The sequence below is a fragment of the Prionailurus viverrinus genome, chromosome C1, assembly GCF_022837055.1.
Source record: "Prionailurus viverrinus isolate Anna chromosome C1, UM_Priviv_1.0, whole genome shotgun sequence".
In the NCBI taxonomy this organism is placed as follows: Eukaryota; Metazoa; Chordata; class Mammalia; order Carnivora; family Felidae; genus Prionailurus; species Prionailurus viverrinus.
Genome location: NC_062568.1, coordinates 197,399,441 through 197,419,590, shown reverse-complemented (window position 1 = coordinate 197,419,590; position 20,150 = coordinate 197,399,441). Strand labels below are relative to the sequence as shown.

General features: G+C 47.8%; 2 protein-coding genes across 4 annotated transcripts in view; both read right to left on the bottom strand.

The window, feature by feature from the left end:
* The window catches only part of LUZP1 (leucine zipper protein 1), a 105,457-nt gene extending 102,819 nt beyond the window's left edge, over positions 1-2,638 (bottom strand). For all 3 annotated transcript variants that reach the window (XM_047871265.1, XM_047871271.1, XM_047871270.1), the window contains exon 1: positions 2,525-2,638. The gene's annotated coding sequence lies outside the window, so the exon portion shown is untranslated. The remainder of the gene's footprint in view (positions 1-2,524) is intronic.
* A 16,096-nt stretch (positions 2,639-18,734) lies between these two features.
* HTR1D (5-hydroxytryptamine receptor 1D) lies at positions 18,735-19,868 on the bottom strand. Its single transcript, XM_047872906.1, has one exon. It carries the CDS (start codon positions 19,866-19,868, stop codon positions 18,735-18,737), a length of 1,134 nt encoding a protein of 377 aa, XP_047728862.1.
* Between the last annotated feature and the right edge of the window lie 282 nt (positions 19,869-20,150).

Genomic DNA, 20,150 nt, shown 5'->3' with positions numbered 1-20,150 from the left:
CCACAACCAAAGCAAGCCTCCTAACAAAACCTCCAGAAACCACAGCAGGGCCAGGAGAAACGACTTTAAAGTAGGAAGAATTTTTTGCTGCCTGTCCTGTGCCCCTCACAAAGAATAACAATTTGCTGGCATATTGTGTCTATGGTGCCTAAACTTGCACTTTCATCTTTCCTCATATCTTTCTGCAATTTCAATTTTTTTATGAGGAGCATACATTATTTGGTCACCAGAAAAAATGCAGTAAAGATAGGTATAAAAAGAAAGCTAACCGAGCTGGTGTTGGTTCACTTTTGTTGGTAGCAAACAATAAATTACAACATTGTGGTCGAGGCCAGTGCTAAGTCTCTTAAGAATCATAGAAAGTGAGAGTGGGGGGGGGGGGGGGGCGCCTGGGTGGCTCAGTCGGTTGGGCGGCTGACTTCGGCCCAGGTCACGATCTCGAGGTCCGTGAGTTCGAGCCCCGTCGGGCTCTGTGCTGACAGCTCGGAGCCTGGAGCCTGTTTCGAATTCTGTGTCTCCCTCTCTCTGACCCTCCCCCGTTTGTGCTCTGTCTCTCTCTGTCTCAAAAATAAATAAACATTAAAAAATTAAAAAAAAAAAAGAAAGAAAGTGAGAGTGGGAAGGGATAAACTTGCCCTCAATTTCTCCTGCTCTCCCCCACATGGCATGATTTTCAGTCCCTTCACATTGTAGGCCACCCACCAATATCTGCATTTCATTCATCCATTCCACAAACACTTATGGATCCTTTACTATAGACCAAGCATCATACTGGGCACTTCACAGGAATTATCTGATACAGGTTATAGAGGTCATTATTCCTACCTTGTAGATTAGGAAAACAAGGCTCAGAGGAGGTAAGGTAACTCGCCCAAATTCTCACATCTAGTGGGATCTAAATCAAGACCTTCACAACATCAAAGCCCATTTCCTAAAGAGTGTGGGCTGAATTCCAAAGCTAATGACTTATGTCCTTGAGCAGCCATTATTTCGTGGATGGCCTTGGGCAAGTCACTGAACTCTTCTCAGCAGCGGTGTCCCCATCTCTGTGGGATGAGGCTTTACCCAGATATTTTATCAGTTAAGTACTTTGTAAGTTATAATACATAATTCAGAGGGAAGTAAGTGTTCCCATCAACTCTGGAGAGACTGAGTCTCACTCCTCTTTAGATCTCTTGGTGCTTTCCTCATTAGTGTTTCTCCCCCTTGATGTTTATTCCTATTAGTGTTTCTCCCCCATTAGCACATTTAGGACAATCCTACTTGCAGGAACTCTATCATTACCCCACTAGCCTGGGACCTCCTTCAGGACAGAAATGATACTTACTCCTTTCTGATCCCTTTCTGCCCCCGCTGCAGCATCTGGCATGTAGCCCTCCAGCTTCCCTCCCTCTTTTATTTATTTCATAACAAATGTCTGAGAGCCTAACATGCGCCAGGCACTGTACATACTATAAGAGAGCAAAGGGCCCTGCCTTCCTGGAGGGAAGGGGGGATGCGGTAGAGAGACAAAATAACATTAAACACAATTAGTTACTTAAAAACAATTGCATTAAGCACCACAGAGCATCAGGTTTGGGAAATGTGGGGTGGGAATCTAACTGAATCCAGGACAGAGGGAAGGCTTCCTAGAGGAGGTGGCCTTGAAGCTCAGAAAGGCTAAGAAATTAGCTCAAGATCACACAGCTGCTAAGCACAAAAGCTGGGATTTTAACCTAGAAATGCCTGACTCCAAAGTCCATGCTGTGCCTCCTGGAGAACACTGCCTTTTATCTCCTTCATCGTATTCTTCCCTGTTTTAACACTGGATGCTCTAAAGCGATGGTTTTCCCAGGTTTGGGGATCAGACATTCCTTTGACATCTATGAAACCTCTCCCAGGAATTACATGCATACTACAGACCCACTATATCTTGCCTACAATTTCAAAAGGTTCATAGGCATCCTGAGGCCCAGATTTAGAACTCACACCATGGAGGACCATAGGACTTTACAGTGAGAATCTCAGAACCTCCCAAAGAGACACCACCAGGGTTCCATAGGGACCTCAAATCCCCAGACTGACCCCAGAAACTCTATGGAAATATTCTCAAGATCCAGAAGAAAAATCCTGGGATCCTGTAGAAAACCCAAGTCTCTCCAGGGTAGCTGCAGGACACTGCAGAGATATTCTCAAGATGCTATAGGCTGTAGAGGAACCTCCAGTCCTCATAAAGCTGGAGTCCCTGAGGAGGAACCGGGGAGCCTTAAAAAGCTATGGGTCTTAACCCTTTTTGGGTCACTGACACCTTTAAAACTCTGAGCAAAAATGCAATACACAGCATGTTACACACAAAAGCAAGAGGTTCACAGACCTCCGGGAGTCCCCGGATTCAGATCTCCTGTTCCTGAGCTTCCATTAGAACCTGAACCCCTCAAGAGCCTGGCCCAGGACCACAGACTGAAGGCACCCACTTCAGAGTCCCAGCAGGTCGCGGGTCGAAGCCGGTCTTGCCGTTTGCTAGCCATGACCTTGGACCACTCACCTACAAACCCTCAGGCCTCAGCGACCTCTCCTCCCCAGCCCAGCCCCAGCGGCGTGGGCTCCGAGCCGAGCCGGGCCGGGCGGCGGTGTCGAGGAATCGGAATCTGCGGGCTCGCTGCACCGGCAGTGCGGACGGCGGGGGAGGCGGCGCGCTTGCCGCAGTGACAGCTCCGCGCGGCCGCGAGCCTGGGAAGCCGGCAGTGCGGGGCGCGCTCGCGGCCTTTCCCACCCACCGGGCAGGGCGTGCCCGCCAGCCGGCTTCCTGCAGTCGAGGGCCGGGGAGGAGGGAAGGCGCAGAGGGGCCCGGGGCCTGGCAGGCCTGGTTCCTGGCTTTCTCTGCACGTTTCCTGAGCAGGACCGCCGGGGGATGGGACCCAGCACAAACCTCCTTCCCGGGGAACGCGGCCAGGAAATCGCGTCCTTGCTAACTCAGGTTCCTCCTCTCTGCCGGAAGGTGCTGACTGCCATCCACAATCTTTCAGTCCTTACGAACTGGGTGTGATGTGACCCACTTACCCCAGGAAGCACCGGAGAGACGACGACATGGCAGACCGCAGACCCCACAACACAGCAAAACTCCAGCCCTGTGGTGTACGTTCAATGAACTCCGTCCTACGGATGAGAAAGCTGAGGCTTAACCATTGGAATGACCTACGCAAGGTCATCGTTAAAGTACTGCTAGGCATAAAATAAAGTGTTTACTGCATACCACTGTGCTACGAATGTTCTAGATATAATTGTGCCATTGAGCCCTCAGAATCTATGAAGATAACATTGTCCCTATTTTACAAATGAGAAAACTGAGAACCAGAAGCCAAGTGGCTTCTCCAGTGTCACACAGCTAAAAGCAAGAGTTAAAAAGTAGCCTCCAGTCTCCTGTTTTCGGGGCTCAGACCATTCTGCTATCCTGCTTCCCAGATATCCTGCATCAACACATTAGAGCCTAGTAACCTGAGGGCCAGAACCTTGTCTCATTTGTTTTTGGGCCCCGAAAACCCCTCCTGGAGCTTGGCACAAAATAGGTATTCTGAGATTACTATAGAGCCCAGCACAGAAGCTCAAAATTAGAAGGACTAGTAGGAGGCATCTAGCTTGTCTCCTTCTAGAACCTTCAGCCAAGTGAAAATTCAGCCGCTGCTTGAATACTTCTATCATGATGAACTCTCTCTCTCCATTCCAGCCCATTCTCCTGTTGGACAATTAATTATGTTTGGTCCAAAATGCAAATACTGCATTTTGCTCAGCGTTCCCTATAAACAAAGGAAGACCATTTCCTTCCTCATGGCCACAATATATATTGCACGGTACTCTTAGCCATTTGGTAAGAATTGATGATTCAGAAATGTTAAGTTCCTTGTGAACTGGGACAGTGTCAGCTGTTCACCAGAGATGTTTGCCTTCCATGGGTAGAGTTGTTTCAAAGTCAAGAGCCCAGACTACATTTTCCAGCACCCGCTTGTATTTAAGCACGTGACTGGTATTCACCAATGGGATGTGGGCAGAGACAATGTGTGCCATGTCTAGGGCAAATCCAAATGAAGAGGTATGTGTGCTTTCTCAAAGCTCGACCTTTTCTCTGTCATCTGCCAGATGTTGGATGCCAACACCAGAAGACACTCAAAAGAGAACCATCTAGCACCAACTGTCTCTGTTCATGTAACTGATGCATTACGTCCTGCCTATTCCCAAAAGAGTTTTGAGGTAGTTTCCATTGCAGTCTGAAGCCTATCTGATGGATAATTAAACAGCAAGAATCAACGAATAATGAAAGCCTGGACGAAAGGCCAGTGGGGAGGAAGAAAGATGAAAAATTGACTAATTATAGGAGAAATACTAGGTTAAGTGTCCTAAAGATAGCACTGTGACAGAGCAAAAACCACAGCTCTGAGTTGCCTGGCAGTCAAAGCAAAGAGGGAAATTACATGAGCTACAAATTATATGGGAAGTAGCAAACATGTGGTCAAGCACACACAAAACCTGAGGCCAGACCGTTGTGGTGAAGTCCAATTCCACTACGTACTAGTCATGTGACCTTAGTTATTGGATTTCCCTGTGCTTCTTCTGTTTCTTCATCTGAAAAATGGGAATGATACAATAATAAAACCCCTCTCTTTGGGTCATGGGGAGGATTAAATGAGTTCAAGTATATACAGTTCTTCTAACGGGCCTGTCATATGGCAAATTCTATACAGGAATTAGCTATTACTCTACCTGATGGGAAGAATTAGTTTCATAATTTGGGAGAGACAAATTTTTCTCCGCACTAAACTCTCAGAGGAATGTATTATACAAGGGACACCTTCCCTACCCCCGCCCAATGCAATGGACTGTGCCTCAATCAGGGTTTTATGACAACTGTTGGACTGTGGGTCACATGGTTGTTTCTCTTATTGGCTTTCGGATGAGACAAGCTTTGGCATCCCACTCACCGGAGAATTCTGGGGACAGGCTGCTTGGGGTTAAGCGGCAGCCCTAGGTCTCTTTCTGCTGTCCGTAGGAAGGGAAGTGTCATAGTGAGGAGCAAAGGGTTGGTGTTAAACAGACCCAGATACATCTATTAACCTCTTTAAGCCGGTTTCTTTATTCATACAGTGGAGACAATAGCAATCAGGATCTACCTAAGAAAGTTGCCACAAAGATTATATGAAAGAATTCTGCAAAACACTTCCCATAATAGCAAGACTGCAGTGCATAAGCACCCACAAAATAAGGAAGAATCTGAGAAAAGAAAATAAGAACTCTTGCCTGAGACCCCTGGAGTAAGGAGAATAACTTTTTTTTTAAGTTTTATTTTTTTTATTTTGAGAGAGAGAATGGGGTAAGGGTAGAGAGAGAGAGAGAGGGAGAGAATCCCAAGTAGGCTCCATGCTATCAGCACAGAGCCGGATGCGGGACTCGATCACACAAACTGTGAACTCATGACCTGAGCCGAAATCAAGAGTTGGACGCTTAACCTACTGAGCCACCCAGGGACCCCTAAGGAGAATAATTTTTAATGCTTCAAGAAACAGTACAGAAATGGTACATTTCCCTCAGAATGTGGTCCTGGGCTGATCAAAACATCATTTCCATCACTCCTCTGCTTCTGGCTGGAATTCCCTTGGCTCAAGGCCGTGTGGTGTGCAGCCCAGGCTGGTCCATTTTTGGAGCCACCCTGGCCTGGAAAGGTGTCACAGAGCCGGAATGACCACCATGTCATAGCAACAGACTCTGTGTTTGAGGGGGATTGAGGACCTGAAGCTCCCCCTTGGGCTTCCACATTATAGGTGGAGAGCACTGTGCTGAGCTTTACACACATTGCCTTGTCCGGCCCCCACAACAGCTTCATGGGATGAACTCTATTCATAATCGCACACTTGTGGATAAAGAAACCAAGGATCAAAAGCAGCAAAATGACCTGTCTATGGTCACACAGCTAAGAAGTGGCAGAGCTGGGACATAAAAGATGTATCTGACACTGTTATGTATCTTTAACCGTTAGACCACACTGCCTCTCCCATCCAGCCTGACCCAGGATCTTGTTTCTCTCGTTAGCCAAACTCTCTCTTCCCAGGCCATTTTCATCAAGGATCTAGGAAACAGCTGCTGCTGGGACCACCTATGCCTCCTGCCTGGCCCCAGGGTAGCCCCTGACCCTGTGTGAACTAGCTCATGGGCAAGACTAACAAGTTTCATTGGGGCGCTTCAAGTTGATCAGAAGCTCTGAGTGGATGGAAAATCAGCCATCATTGCCATCACCTGAGTTCAGCCTGCAGCTCTTATTTCTCAGCCTCCTGGTTGGTCTCTCTGCCTCCAGGCTCCTCCACCTCCATTCCTCCTTTCGCACACAGCCAGAGTGATTGCTCTTAACATTTATCTAACCAAGTCATTCCCCTGATGAATAATCTTCAGTAGTTGCCCTTGTTCCCAGTTTAAAGTTCAAAGTCAATAGCTTGGTTTAGCTCCCAAGGCCCAGCCTATGTACCTCCAACCTTCTCCTTCCTCTCAGGCATCCTTGGCCCCAAACACTCATGGTTGCCAGCCTCAGAGACTTCACACATACTTTCCTTGTGATACGAGACGAACAAATTTGTGGATGAGCTGCCAGGCTTAAGCTGAGCTGTGAGGCTGTCAGATGACATAAACCTCATCTTCTCCAGGTGGCAGCAATGACTTCCTGCCATTGGACGGAGACTTCCCTGCTGGGGAGGGAGTGGCCCACCATCCACCCGGGAAAGGGACCCGTTAGGGAGAGACTATCAGCAACTCCGACTCTGTGTAGATCCCTGGGAAACAACGGCCTTATCTTGCACCCACTCTATGTGTCAGAGGTTAGGTGTCAGGGAGGTGTCATGATAAAGCAGCACAGGGGAGCTAGATTTCCTGCAAGTCTATGTGGTACCTATGTCCAAGCTTTTAACAACTTAGAACTTGCATTGTATTCGTTCTCATTCATTCATCAAAAAATTTACTGGGTGTCTCCTGGGTGCCCAGGGGTCTCAGTGATGGGGATACAGTGGCCAAGTGGTCAACTAGAACTTAGCTCCTCCTGGAGCTCTGAGCTACATGCAGGAAAGGCTGACTCAGAAACAGATGATTACAATTGCATTTGGAAAGCCCATCTTGGTTGCCTTGGGTGGCAGTTGTTCTTTGACATTTCTTTGCTTGAGAAAGAATTCACTCTGTATATGTTTATAATATATACAGTTGCTGGAGTCCCCTCCCAGAGTGGACATAGGCTTCCCACCTCACCATTCCCATTAGCAAAGGAAAATCCGCTCTGAATGAGGAAGGTACCCACCCACCTTTGATTTCCGTGCCTCTCTAGTGCCCCTTCGCCACCTGGTGGTCATTTCTGGAATAGACCAGGATTTCTGACCAAAACTCTGAGGAAAGAGACCTAGTGTGGGTCCACTTAACAGCAACATTCCAAAGGGTGGCGTTTTCACCCAACTCTACATCCCTCTCCCCAGGGCTTACCTGTACCTGAGGTTCTGAGAAAGGCAGAAATATATTTTGTCTCACTGTGGAATCTTGGATCTGTTACTGCCCTTCTCTGGGCTCAGCTTCCTCATCTATAAAAAAAAAAAAGGGCAGGAGATTGGGCCTTACTAGCTCTGATATTCTAGGATCTATGTCTAAAGTTCACCAAGTGACCTGTGACTCTGCCTCCTTCCTTAGCTCAGTGGGCAGATGTATATTCAGGAAGGGCTGAAAAGTTGCTGACTTATTCACTCTCTACCCAAGCGCTTTAATTTATTTTTTTAATCTTTATTTATTTTTGAGACAGAGAGGGAGAGAGACAGAGTGCAAGTGGGGGAGGAACAGAGACAGAGGGAGACACAGAATTTGGAGCAGGCTCCAGGCTCTGAGCTGTCAGCACAGAGCCCGACGTGGGGCTCGAACCCACGAACCACAAGATCATGACCTGAGCTGAAGTCAGACGCTTAACCGACTGAGCCACCCAGGCGCCCCTCTACCCAAGTGCTTTATACATGGAAGATGTTTTATTGGGTTTAGGGCTGCATTAATAGAAGAACTGTATGGTCAGTGAGGGAGGCGATAGTCCTTCTGCCCATGTTTGGAGTCCAGTGCTCCATCTGAGATTAGAATTTTGAATGGGACGTGGAGAAATTGTGACGTATCCATAGAAGAAGGAACAAAATAATGGCTGAGGGGGAACCATAAAGCCACATTTTATGGGGAACAATGGAAGGAGCCAGAATATTGACTCTGTTATAAAAAAAAAAAAAAAAAAAGGACTCAAGGGGTATGAGCATCTGCACTCAAATATCTGAAGAGGGAATCTGGGGAAGAGGACTGGGAGAGTTAGGAATTAGGGGCTACTACTTCAAGGGACAGATGTTTCTACCCCCAAAACTAAGAGAAGCTTTTAGTCTGAGCTAGCTAAAGAACAGAACCACATTTGAATCTCAGTCTGGTGTCCCTAACTAGTTTGTAACCTTCGGCAAGTTCCTTCATCACGTGAAAATGTATAAAATAGGTATAATATGGAGCATGCAGGACCAATGACAACGGAACGATATAAAACGTTTTTTAAACGCCTAGTGCAGGGGTGTTTGGGTGGCTCAGTTGGTTAAGTGTTTGACTTTCGATTTTGGCTCAGGTCCTGATCTCCCAGTTCATGAGTTTGAGCCCTCGGGTGGGGCTGTTCAGCGTGGAGCCTGCTTGAGATTATCTCTTTCTCTCCTTCTCTCTCTCTGTCCCTCCCTCCCTCTCTAAACAAACAAACAAACAAACAAACAAACTTTAAATAAATTGCCCAGTGCAAGGCCTAGTGCCTGGTTAGTGCTCAGTGAGTGTAACTATGGTTAATAAAATAGAAAGATAGTGAGCTCCCTGTCACTGGACGTGTGAGCAGAGAGGCTCGAGGATACTTGGTAGAAGTGGTGAGGAGTCAAGCAACCGGCAGAGTGTGGCTTAGGACAGTAGTGTGGGCTGATAGCTAGCAGCACTGGCTCTTGGGTCACACTGACCAGATATGAATCTCAGCTTTGCTATTGCTATTCCTGAACCCTTCCAAGCCTCAGTCTCCCCATCTGCAAAATAGGGGTAATAGTAGGTCCCACTTCACCTAGTAGTTGGGGGATCAGGGAAATAAAGCAATCAAAATGTGTGAGCTACTGCTCTGACATTAGTGATCTGATTGGGGTAGTCCCAGGTGACCTTGAAGGTCCTCTTCCAGAATATGTTGGGTGCCCTGGTAGAGCAGGTAAATCCACTATTCTTTTTTTTTTTCAAAAAATTTTTATTAGTTTATTTTTTGAGAGAGAGAGAGAGAGAGAGAGAGAGAGAGAACAGGGGAGGGGCAGGGAGAGAGGGAGGGAGGGAATCCCAAGCGGGCTCCCTGTGCTGTCAGCACAGAGCCCAATGCAGGGCTTGAACTCATGCACCACCAGATCATAACTTGAGCCGAAATCAAGAGTCAGATGCTCAACCGACTGAGCCACCCGGGCGCCCCCAGTAAATCCACTATTCTAAGACTCCCAGGTGCAGAGGACTGCTTCCATCTGCTCCTTGCCAGCGGGAGTGTAAACAGGGCACTGTCCCTTCCCCTCCCCCACAAGCCAGCCCTTCCTGTGACAGGAAGGTGACTAGAATGGCACCTGAGGAAGCTGTGGGGGCAGGGCACAGGATGGGGTACAGGACAGGCACGGTGGAGCACAGGCTGTCTGGCTTTCTAATCTGCTTATGCACTTTGGTCTCTAGATAAACTCTGAGCTCCGTGAGGGAACCAACGGCCATACAGGGCACAGAAATTAGCCAATAGCGTGGAAGATCAGAGGTTGCCAACTGGTGGCCCAGAGGCCAAACCTGGCTCACAGGTTTGTTTTGCGGTTGGCATAGTAGCACCGTGGTTCGGGTTTGTTTTTAATTAGCTGTCAACATTAAAAATAAGGGGACTGCATAGAAAATCCAGATTCCTCACTCTGTTAAAAATCAACAGCACTAGCACATTTCTGCACAACATGAGTCAGTTGTTGATGAGTAGTGGCCACCATCTTAAGATAGGACATGTGAATTCCAGGTCACCAGAGTCCCCATATCTCCCTATTGTGTCACAGCTAGTTTGCTTTACTCACTTATGAAGGCCCCCAAAGCCTCCTGAGTTTGTGATTCCTGGGGTAGAGGCGAGAGCACTTTGCAAATGTATCGGGACAATGGGTGGTCCCACCCTGGTTATGGCACTCATGAGTGCTCCCAACTCCCTTTCCCCATCTGCAAAAGGGGGATGAGGACTTGGATTCCTCCCAGGGCTGATCTGAAGATTAAATAAGAAAAGGTCTGTAAAGTACCTGGAATGTAGTAGGTGCCCAAACAAAAATTCCTCCTGAGTAAACTGTGGTCCAGTCTCACTCAAGAATGTCCCCTGTCTTTGAATGTCACAGTGCTGGGCACAGTGCCAAGCCGCCACCACCCTAGGAGGCTGACATTACTGTTATCCACGTTGGTTAGAGGAGCAAGATGAGGCACAGAGCCTCATAAAGCATAAAGCAAGGCATAAAGGCATCCAGGCATAAAGCAAGCAAATAGAAGAGCTGAGGTAGGTAGCCCCAGCTGTGTGATTCCTAAACCTGTGCTTTTTCTCACTGCCTCACAACCACATGCTGTTTTGACCGTGGCCACATCCAGAGCCTGGGGTTAAGACTGTGGATTCTGGGGGCATAACTGTATGGCTCGAATTTGGCCCCACCGCTAACTAGAGGCATGACACTGGGCACATTATTTACTTTCTTGGGACTTTCAGTTCTTTATCTGGAGGATAATAAAAGGACTAGCTCTATGTGGGTTAAGAGAGTTTATGCTCATAAAATGCTTAGGGCAGTACCTGGGTACACAGCAAGAGCTCAATAAATGCCAGCTATTATTATCATTAATTGAGCACTGGCTGTGTGCCAGGTACTAAGAGTGCAAAGATCAAGGAGAATCCCTGTGAGGCTCAGAGTTGGCTGAGAGATCATAGGTCAGAGTGACATGTGCTGTAAGGAGCCTGGCTGTGAGAGTGAGAGGGGAGTGATGGTTAATTTTATGTGTCAGTTTGTCAGGGTCACCATCCCCAGATACTTGGTCAAATGATTCTGAACATTTCTGCATTCAGAAGGGTATTTTTGGATGAATGTACATTTAGGTCAATGGACTTTGAGTAAAGCAGATTGTCCTCCATAGGGTGGGTGGGCCTCATCCGCTCAGCTGAAAGCTTGGATAGAACAAAAGGCTGACCTCCTCTGAGCAAGAGGGAATTCTGCAGAAGATGGCCTTTGGACTTCATCTGCAACATTGGCTCTCCCTGGTTCTATAACAGCCTGCCTTTGGACTCAAAGTGCAACTTATTTTCTGAATCTCCAGCCTATTGGCCTCCCCCATCAAATTTTGGACTCACCAAGCCTCCACAACTGTGTGAGCCAGTTCCTTGAAATGAATCTCTTTCTGTACATATGCACATCGTGTTGGTTCTATGTGTCTGAAAAACTCTCATACAGGGTTGGGGGGAAAGAATCAATGCCTCTGCCAGAGCAGACATCCTCATCTTGTTTGGCAGTGCTAGCTTGGAGGAGGTGGTCCAAGGGCTTTGTCCCTGTCCCCAGTGAATATAACAGTTCTTTAATGATTGGGTTGCATTTACTTACAAGGATCCCACAAAGCTGGGAGAGCCAGCACATATAGAGGTTGCAGAATCAGGATTCAAAAACTACTTAATCTGCAGAATGAAATGCAGGAAGCTGCAAGGAGAAATGTAGCATGGATCGTGGAAAAGTCCTGCCCTTGGTCCAGTTGCACAGATACAGAATCAGGGGCCGGGGGTGGAAGAGTGCAGTCAGCTTAAAAGCACTAGATGGGTCCAAGACTTAGTGCTTTTAGGCGCCTGGCAGGCTCAGTTGGTAGAGCGTATGACTCTTGATCTTTGGGTCCTGAGTTCAAGCCCCAAGTTGGGTGTGGAGCCTACTTAAAAAAAAAAAAAAAGATTAGTGCTTTTAGTTTGACTGCCAGTGAAATATGGGCCAATTCTTTCCTCATTTATGTTAAGAGAAGAAAAGCTGATGTGAGACTGATCAGCATGGGGAGGCACAGTCCTGGCCTCCAGGTTTCAGAAAAGCAGGATCAGGACATGCACATAGAAAGAAGTTACTAGAAATCGGGGCACCTGGGTGGCTCAGTTGGTTAAGCATCCGACGTCAGCTCAGGTCATGATCTCATAGTCTGTGAGTTCGAGCCCCGTGCCAGGCTCTGTGCTGACAGCTCGGAGCCTGGAGCCTGCTTTGGATTCTGTGTCTCCCTCTCTCTCTGCCCCTCCCCTGCTCATGCTCTCTCTCTGCCTCAAAAATAAATAAAAACATTAAAAAAAAATTTTTTTTAAAGAAATTACTAGGGGCTCCTGGGGGGCTCAGTCGGTTAAGCGTCCGACTTCAGCTCAGGTCACGATCTCACGGTCCATGAGTTCGAGCCCCGCGTCGGGCTCTGGGCTGATGGCTCAGAGCCTGGAGCCTGCTTCCGATTCTGTGTCTCCCTCTCTCTCTGCCCCTCCCCCGTTCATGCTCTGTCTCTCTCTGTCTCAAAAATAAATAAATGTTAAAAAAAAAATTTAAAAGAAATTACTAGAAATCAGATTTGGCCCCATTGGGAAAGCATTCGGTGCTGGCTGACCAATGATGGACTGGGTGTCTCAGGGGAACTAGATTTCCCTGTCACCAAGAATGTTCCAGGAGATATCCCTTCTTGGTGGTGTAACCAAGAGAGTGCGGTGAAGAGAAGGAGCATGAGCTTTGGTTGGGACAGACTGAGATTCAAACTAAAGTTGGTGTGGCCTCAGATGAGTCACCCTCTCTGAGTCTCCATTTCCTCTGCTGCCACGGGAGCCTGCAGACCTCGCTGGACCACTTGCGCCACACTGGAAATCCCTGGGTCACCTCTCAAAGCAGCCAGTGAACATAAGCTGTTTGTCAGACTGGCTGTCCCCACTTTCCTTCCCCAAGCCCCAAGCCTGTGCTAACCCGAGAGTGCCCCACGCTGCCCAGCCCTGTTGCCATCCAACCCACGGAAGGGGCAAGGTAGCAAGACTGAGGTGTCAGGATGTATTCAGCATCGAGTAGCAGAAAAATCCAGCCAACAGTATTTAAACCATAAGGCTTGTTACTGCTCACTTATCCCAGGGATGCTTCAGTGGCTCAGCGATGTGGTCAAGGAACTGGTTTTGGTCTTTCCCCTCTGTCATCCTCAGGGCATCAGTGACATTTTCTTACAGAATCACAGAATGGCTGGGGGTATAACAGTCCCTTGGATTCTCCCAGGGCTGATGTGAAGATTAAATAAGAAAATATCTGTAAAGTACCAAGCTTCCCATCCTCACAGGACTACTCCCAAGCAGGAGGAACTTTTCTTCCTTTCCTGTCTCTCTTTTCCTGCAAGAGGCATCTTTCCCAAAGCCCCAGGCGGTTTCCCCTTACATCTTGCATGACCAACTTGTTCTGGTTTGCCTGGTACTTTTGCGGCTTGTACTGAAATTTGCAAGTCCTGGGAACCCCCTTAGTCCTGGGCGAAACCGACTGGTTGGTCTTCCTACTTACATTTCATTGCAAGTACTAGCTCACATGTCTATCCCTTGACCAATCCCTAGCAAAGGGAATGGAAATACCCCAACTGCTTAAACCAATGAGGATTCGCCTCCTGGGGGGCTGGGTACTTTCCCATTGGAAGTGATTCGGGGTTCTGCGAGGAAGCAGGATCAGCTGTTGGGTGGGCACCGGCCCCACTTGCTTCAATCAGAAATGAGCAGAGTCCCCTCCTAGCCAAGGCTTCGCTCTCCCCCAGCATCATCACTATCATGCTAGATGTGTGTTTGTGACTAAGTGTGAAAGAATTAGGAGCATGACAGGGATGTTGGGGGAGGGAGAGGAGTGGAGGAGAAAGGCCTCAAATACAGGTTTCCGGTGTGGTCATGGGAAACAAGTTTATTTTTATTTTGACCTTCATGTGGCCTAACTAGTGTGCAGTTCTCCAGGCATGATACCCAAAAGGGCAGCTTTCAGGTAAAAATAAGGAAGGTCAGAAAACAGCTGATCTTTCTCCTATGCTGGCCTGTCCTTTGACTGTAACTGTGTAGAGACTCTGGAGGAAGGGTTATCTGAACAAAAGGACAGAGGGGCCGGGCTGAATGCAGGCTAGGGGTCAGCCCTAGCCGTGGCTCCTTGGAGACACTGGGGTCACCCGGCCTCCTCACTCACCTCTTGCATCAGCTACACTCAGGACAGAACTGCTCTGAGTCTGACTTAGGTCTGCCTGACACCAAATCTCATGACTTGTGAGGTTCCAGCCCCAGGGCCAGTCACTTTCTCTTAAAATGTTATCAATTTTTAAAAATGTTTATTTATTTATTTTGAGAGAAAGCAAGAAAGAGAGAGAGAGAGAGAGAGCGACAGGCAGAGTACGTACTGAGGAGGGGCAGAAGGAGAGAGACAGAGAGAGAGTCCTAATCAGGCTCTGTGCTGTCAGCTCAGAGCCTGATGCGGGGCTCAATCCCACGAACCCTGAGATCATGACCTGAGCTGAAATCAAGAGTCAGATGCTCGACTGACTGAGCCACCCAAGCACTCCATCCTTCTCTTAAAATTTTGAAGATGAAGACTTTGAGTATAATTCATTTGTAAACCTGGAAATGGTGTTTCATTCATTCATTCATTCACTCATTCACTCATTCAAACAAATGTTTATTGAGTATGTATTTTGTGCCAGGCACTATGATGTACCGAGGATCAAACAGTGAATATGACAAATAAGATCCCCATCCTGAAGAAGCTGACACTCTCGAGGTGCCAGACAGAAAATAAGCAAGAACTACCATATACACATCATCATTAGTAAGAAGTATAATTAAAAAAACAAAGCCAGGGGGGCGCCTGGGTGGCTCAGTGGGTTAAGCGCCCAACTTTGGCTCAGGTCGTGATTTCGCAGTTTGTGAGTTCGAGCCCCGCATCCGGCTCTGTGCTGACAGCTCAGGGCCTGGAGCCTGCTTCAGATTCTGTGTGTCCCTCTTTCTCTGCCCCTCCCCCGCTCATGCTCTCTTTCTCTGAAAAATAAGTAAACATTAAAAAATTAACAAACAAACAAACAAACAACAAAGCCAGAGAAGGGGTTGGAGAATGACCAAGGTGATGCGGGGAAAGGTGTCTGCTCTTTTTTTAGATCTGCAAACTACAGCCTGTTAGCAGGCATCTATTTTAGTAAATAAAATTGCATTGGAATACAGCCAAGCTTGCCTACTTACATATCGCCTGTGGCTGCCTTCATGCCACAATGGCAGAGATGAGTAATTGCAACAGAGATGATATGAACTGCAAAGATGAAACTACTATCTGGCCCTTAAAGAGTTTGCCTTCCCAATGAGCTGTCACTTCACACCCACTAGGATGGCTATCATCGGAAAGATGGACCATCCCAAGTACCAGTCGGATGTGGACAAATTGCAGCCTCATGCTAATGGGAATGTAAAATGGTGCGACCACTTTGGAAAACAGTCGGGCGGTTCCTTAAAAGGGCGAACACAGAGTTACCATAGGACCCAGCAATCCTAGCCCGGGGTGTGTGCCCAAGAGAAGTGAAAGCCCGTCTCCACACAAAAATCTGTACAAGAATATTCATAGCAGCATTGATCATAATGGAAAAAGGGAGAAACAACTCACATGCTCATCAATGGATGAATGAATAGGTAAAATTTGCCATAGCCATACAATTGAATATTAGCTGACAATAAAAAGAAATGTAACAGTGACACTTGCTACAACATGAGTGAGCTGTGAAAACACTACATCAAATGAAAGATGCCAGCCACAGGGGTGCCTGGGTGGCTCAGTCGGTTAAGTGTCCGGCTGTGGTTCGTGAGTTCGAGCCCTGCGTCGGGCTCCATGCTGACAGCTCAGAGCCTGGAGCCTGCTTCGGATTCTGTGTCTCCCTCTGTCTCTGCCCCTCCCCCGCTCATGCTCTGTTTAGCTGTCTCTCAAAAGCAAACAAACAAAAAGCCACTCGTGAAAGAGCACAGATTGTGTGATTCCCCGTGTGTGACATGTGCAGAAGAGGCCATCTATAGAGAGAGACAACGGGTTAGTGATTGTCTCGGGCCAGGGAGGCCAGGGAGTGTTGGCTAAAGGGTACAGGGTTTCTTTGGGGCGTAATGAATTGTGGCGTTGATGGTTCTAGAACTCTGTGAATATACTAAAGGTCAATGGATTGCATACTTTCATTGGGTGAATTATTTGGTGTATGAGTTATGTCTCAATAAAGCCATGTTTTAGAAGGTTTATCAAACTTCTGTTCTAGATAGTCAGGGAAGGCCTCTGAGTAGGTGGCTTTTCAGCTTTGTTGGTAATTGGCTCAAAGCTCTCAAACAGTAATAGATGACATTTTACTGAGCATTTATGTACCAGACACTGTGCAAAGCATTTTTTTTTTTGAGAGAGAGAGAGGATGAGAAACGGTGTGAACAGGGGAAGGGAAGGGAGGGAGAGAGAGAGAGGGAGCGAGAGAATCCCAAGCAACTTCCACACTGTCAGTGCAGAGCCCGACGCAGGGCTCCATCTCACACACTGTAAGATCATGACCTGAGCCAAAATCAAGAGTTGGACCCTTAACCAACTGAGCCACCAAGGTGCCCCTGTGCAAAGCATTTTATAATTATCACCTCATTTAATCCCCACAAAAACCTTGTGGCTTAGATACTGACAACCCCACTTAATAGATGAACAAATTGGAACACAGAGAGGTTAGGTGACTTGCCCTAGATCACACAGCTGATAAACGGCAGAACTAGGATTCAATGCTGGCTGTTTCTGACTTCGAGGCTATGTCCACTGAGCTAAAATACTGAGCTATACTTCCTGTCCAGTCTCTGAATTCCTGATGTTTCCCAGATCAGGAAGATGGCCCAATGTAAGATGGAGGAGATGGGAAAGAGCAGAGCCTTAAAGGAAGGTAGGGAAGGACATGCTAGGTGTAGAAGAGAGCAATGAGCATGCTAAAGGGGTGTTTCTGGGCTCAGGGAGGACCCTCACAGGGGGAGCAATATGCTAACATAGTGGTTCCCAAATGTTAGAGAGATAGAAACCATCTACTGCAAGAAGTGAACGAGAATCTTATTTAAAATGCAGATTCCTAGGCCTCACTGCCAGAGATCTGATTTAATGGGTCTAAGTTGAGGGCCAGGAACCCAGTGTTAACAAGCTCCCTGTATAGAATGCAGAGGGTCCAGGGAGCACATTGTGAGGTGTTCAGCACGTTCAAGGTCAGCACAAGACTTCTCTGTGTGCCTGCCCCACCCCATTTTGGCATCCTTCTTTTCCCTCCTTCCTGATATCCCGTATCCCTGGCTCCCATTCTTCTGTCTGAGCCCAGAGACTCCACTGAGCAGGACAGACCTCCCATTTTTGTTCTTGTTCTTTCCTCCACTTGGTGTGACCGTCCTACCTTCCTTTTCTCTATCTCTCCCAAGAGGCCTCATCACATCTCCCCTTCCTTAGCCTCCTATTCCACAAGGGCCCATCTTTTGGGAGTCTGCTGAAGTGTCCCCTCTTTATGAAATCTTCTCTAACAACATGAACATTTCTTTACTGCATCTATAAAATGGGGCTGAAGCGCAAACAAGAAAATGTGCACAAAGGGCATTGTAGGCACTCAATAAATTGTGCCTATTATTTTTATACAGTAACATGCCTCTTCTGATTCCCATTTTACAGTTGAGGAAAGTGAGGCAAAGAAGGATTAAGAAACTTGTCCAAGGCCACCTGGCTAGAAATTGGTGGTACTTGGATTTGAACTGAGGCATCAGACACTCAGCTTTAATCATCATGTGAGACTGGCTCTCATTGTGATGAGGCTCTACTGAGATAACAGATGCCAGGATTTTGGCACAGGGCCTGGCCTGTGGTAGGTGCTCAATAAATACGGGAGACTGAAGTGAACTGAAAGGCTTCTCCATCCAGGGAGAGGGGGGAGATTACCCAAAGTCTTTACTGACCATGACGTCTCATGCTTTTTATTCGACAAGACTCAACATCTTAAGATCTCTGATGAGAACAGGATGTAAAAAAATAATTCAGAAAAGAAAATTCAGAATGGTGTCCCACTCAAAGCTTGGTGGGTCCAAAGCCTGTCGATCTACTTCACGGAGGGTGATTGTGGTCTTTAACTTTTCAGAACATTAAGGTGGTACAGAGATACTGGGGAAGGAGGAAGGATACATGGCAGTTGATCTGGGTGTTATTTTCCAATCAAGGCTCCATATGGAATGGAGACCCCTCCATCCTGACTCCCAATTCTCTTTCGGCTCAGGTCATTCACCTCATCTACCCTACATTGAGCTCCATACAAAACTTAGGTAAACCAGAAAGCCTCCCATTTGTACCTGGGATCTTTCTACAGAGTCAGACAGCTTCCCCTCTGAATCGAATCAACGGGGAATCCTGTGGGTCGCATTTCTTCCAACATGGAGGAGCTGTGAAAATATTGGAATAATAAGTGGAATCTCCGGTCTTGTCCCCCTTCACAAAGCTTTTGGTGGCACCGAAGTCAAGAAGACAACAGGAGGAAGAGAACGCCGAACAATTCTATTGATGGAACCGAAACCCAAGAGCCCAAGATTGGCCCAAATCTCTGGAGAAACAAACAAGACAATTCCAGTTGGGTTACAGGTCACAAAAGATAACAAGAGTCACCACCAAATAAGACTAGGAGGCTTTCCGGAAATGGACCACTTTCTGAAATGCTTGCCGAAACTCTTTGTTAAACGCAGTATATATTATTGGATTGATGAGGGAGTTTAAATAGCCTAGCCAGGTGAAGAAGTCAAAGAGCGCTGGGTGGAGCCAGCAGGAGTCCCGGCAGATGGGAAGGACCAGAGATGCAACAAAGAAGGGCAGCCAGCAGATGATAAAGGCCCCCAGAATGATCCCCAGGGTTTTGGTGGCTTTCCTCTCTCGAGCGGCGTTAATCCTCTTCCGCTCCAGGACACTATCAGCCAGCTTGATTTTCACGTGGTTGAAAAAGAGAGGGGAGCCAGCCGCATGGGAATGCCCCTCATGGAGGCTGGAGCTGAGGGAGCAGAGCGAGGACCCCGCAGAGCCCGTGATGAGATGGGCCGTGGTGAAGCGCTTCCCATAGAGCGAAGGCGGATTCAGGATGCGGTTCCGGGCGGCCACGTAGATGCGGCCATAGAGGATGATGAGCAACACAGAAGGGATGTAGAAGGCCCCACACGTGGAGTAGATGGTGTAGGAGAGCTGAGACGTGTTCACCAGGCAGTCTGACATCTCCTCGTGAGTTTTGGCCTGCCGCCAGAAGAGTGGCGGGATGGAGATACAGATGGAGATGACCCAGACGGTGGCAATCATGGCGGCCGCGCGGCCCGCTGTCCGGCGTTTACTATACTGCAGGGCGTCAGTGATGGCCCAGTACCTGTCCAGGGCAATGGCACAGAGATGCAGGATGGAGGCCGTGCAGCACGTGATATCAGAAGACAGCCAGATGTCACACAGGATCTGGCCAAAGCTCCAGGTGTGGGTGATGGTATAGGCGATGCTGACGGGCATGACCAAGATGGAGACTAAGAGGTCCGTCATGGCCAAGGAGCCGATGAGATAGTTAGCTGGGGTGTGGAGCTTCCTGGTGAGGAAGATGGTGGTAAGCACAAAGGCGTTGGAAAGGACGGTGGCCAGTGTGATGATGGAAAGGAGCAGAGCAAGAGAGATCTTGAGGGCCCGGAGTGTCCCTGGACCCCAAGTCTCTGGGGTTTCTGTAGCATTCAGGGATCTGTTAGAGGCCTCCTGGAGAAGGTCTTTCAGTGACTGGCTTGGCAGGGACATTCTAGGTGGCTCTCTCTTCCCACAGACTTTGACACCCCCAGTTCCCTTCACAGTTGTCCTGCTTACAGAGCAAGGTTGCACGCTGTTGCACGCTGGTGGGGACCTTCCATCAGAACAGACCACAGTGATAGGACCTCGAGAAGACTTGACTATTTGAAGAACATTGAGACGACAGCTGGTAGTTAAAGGTCTTTCCTAAATGGGATGAATCCCAAGATGTCTCACTATTCTGAAAGTTTGTCCAGCAAACGGTCAAGCCCAGGGGACATGTGCTGAATTTGT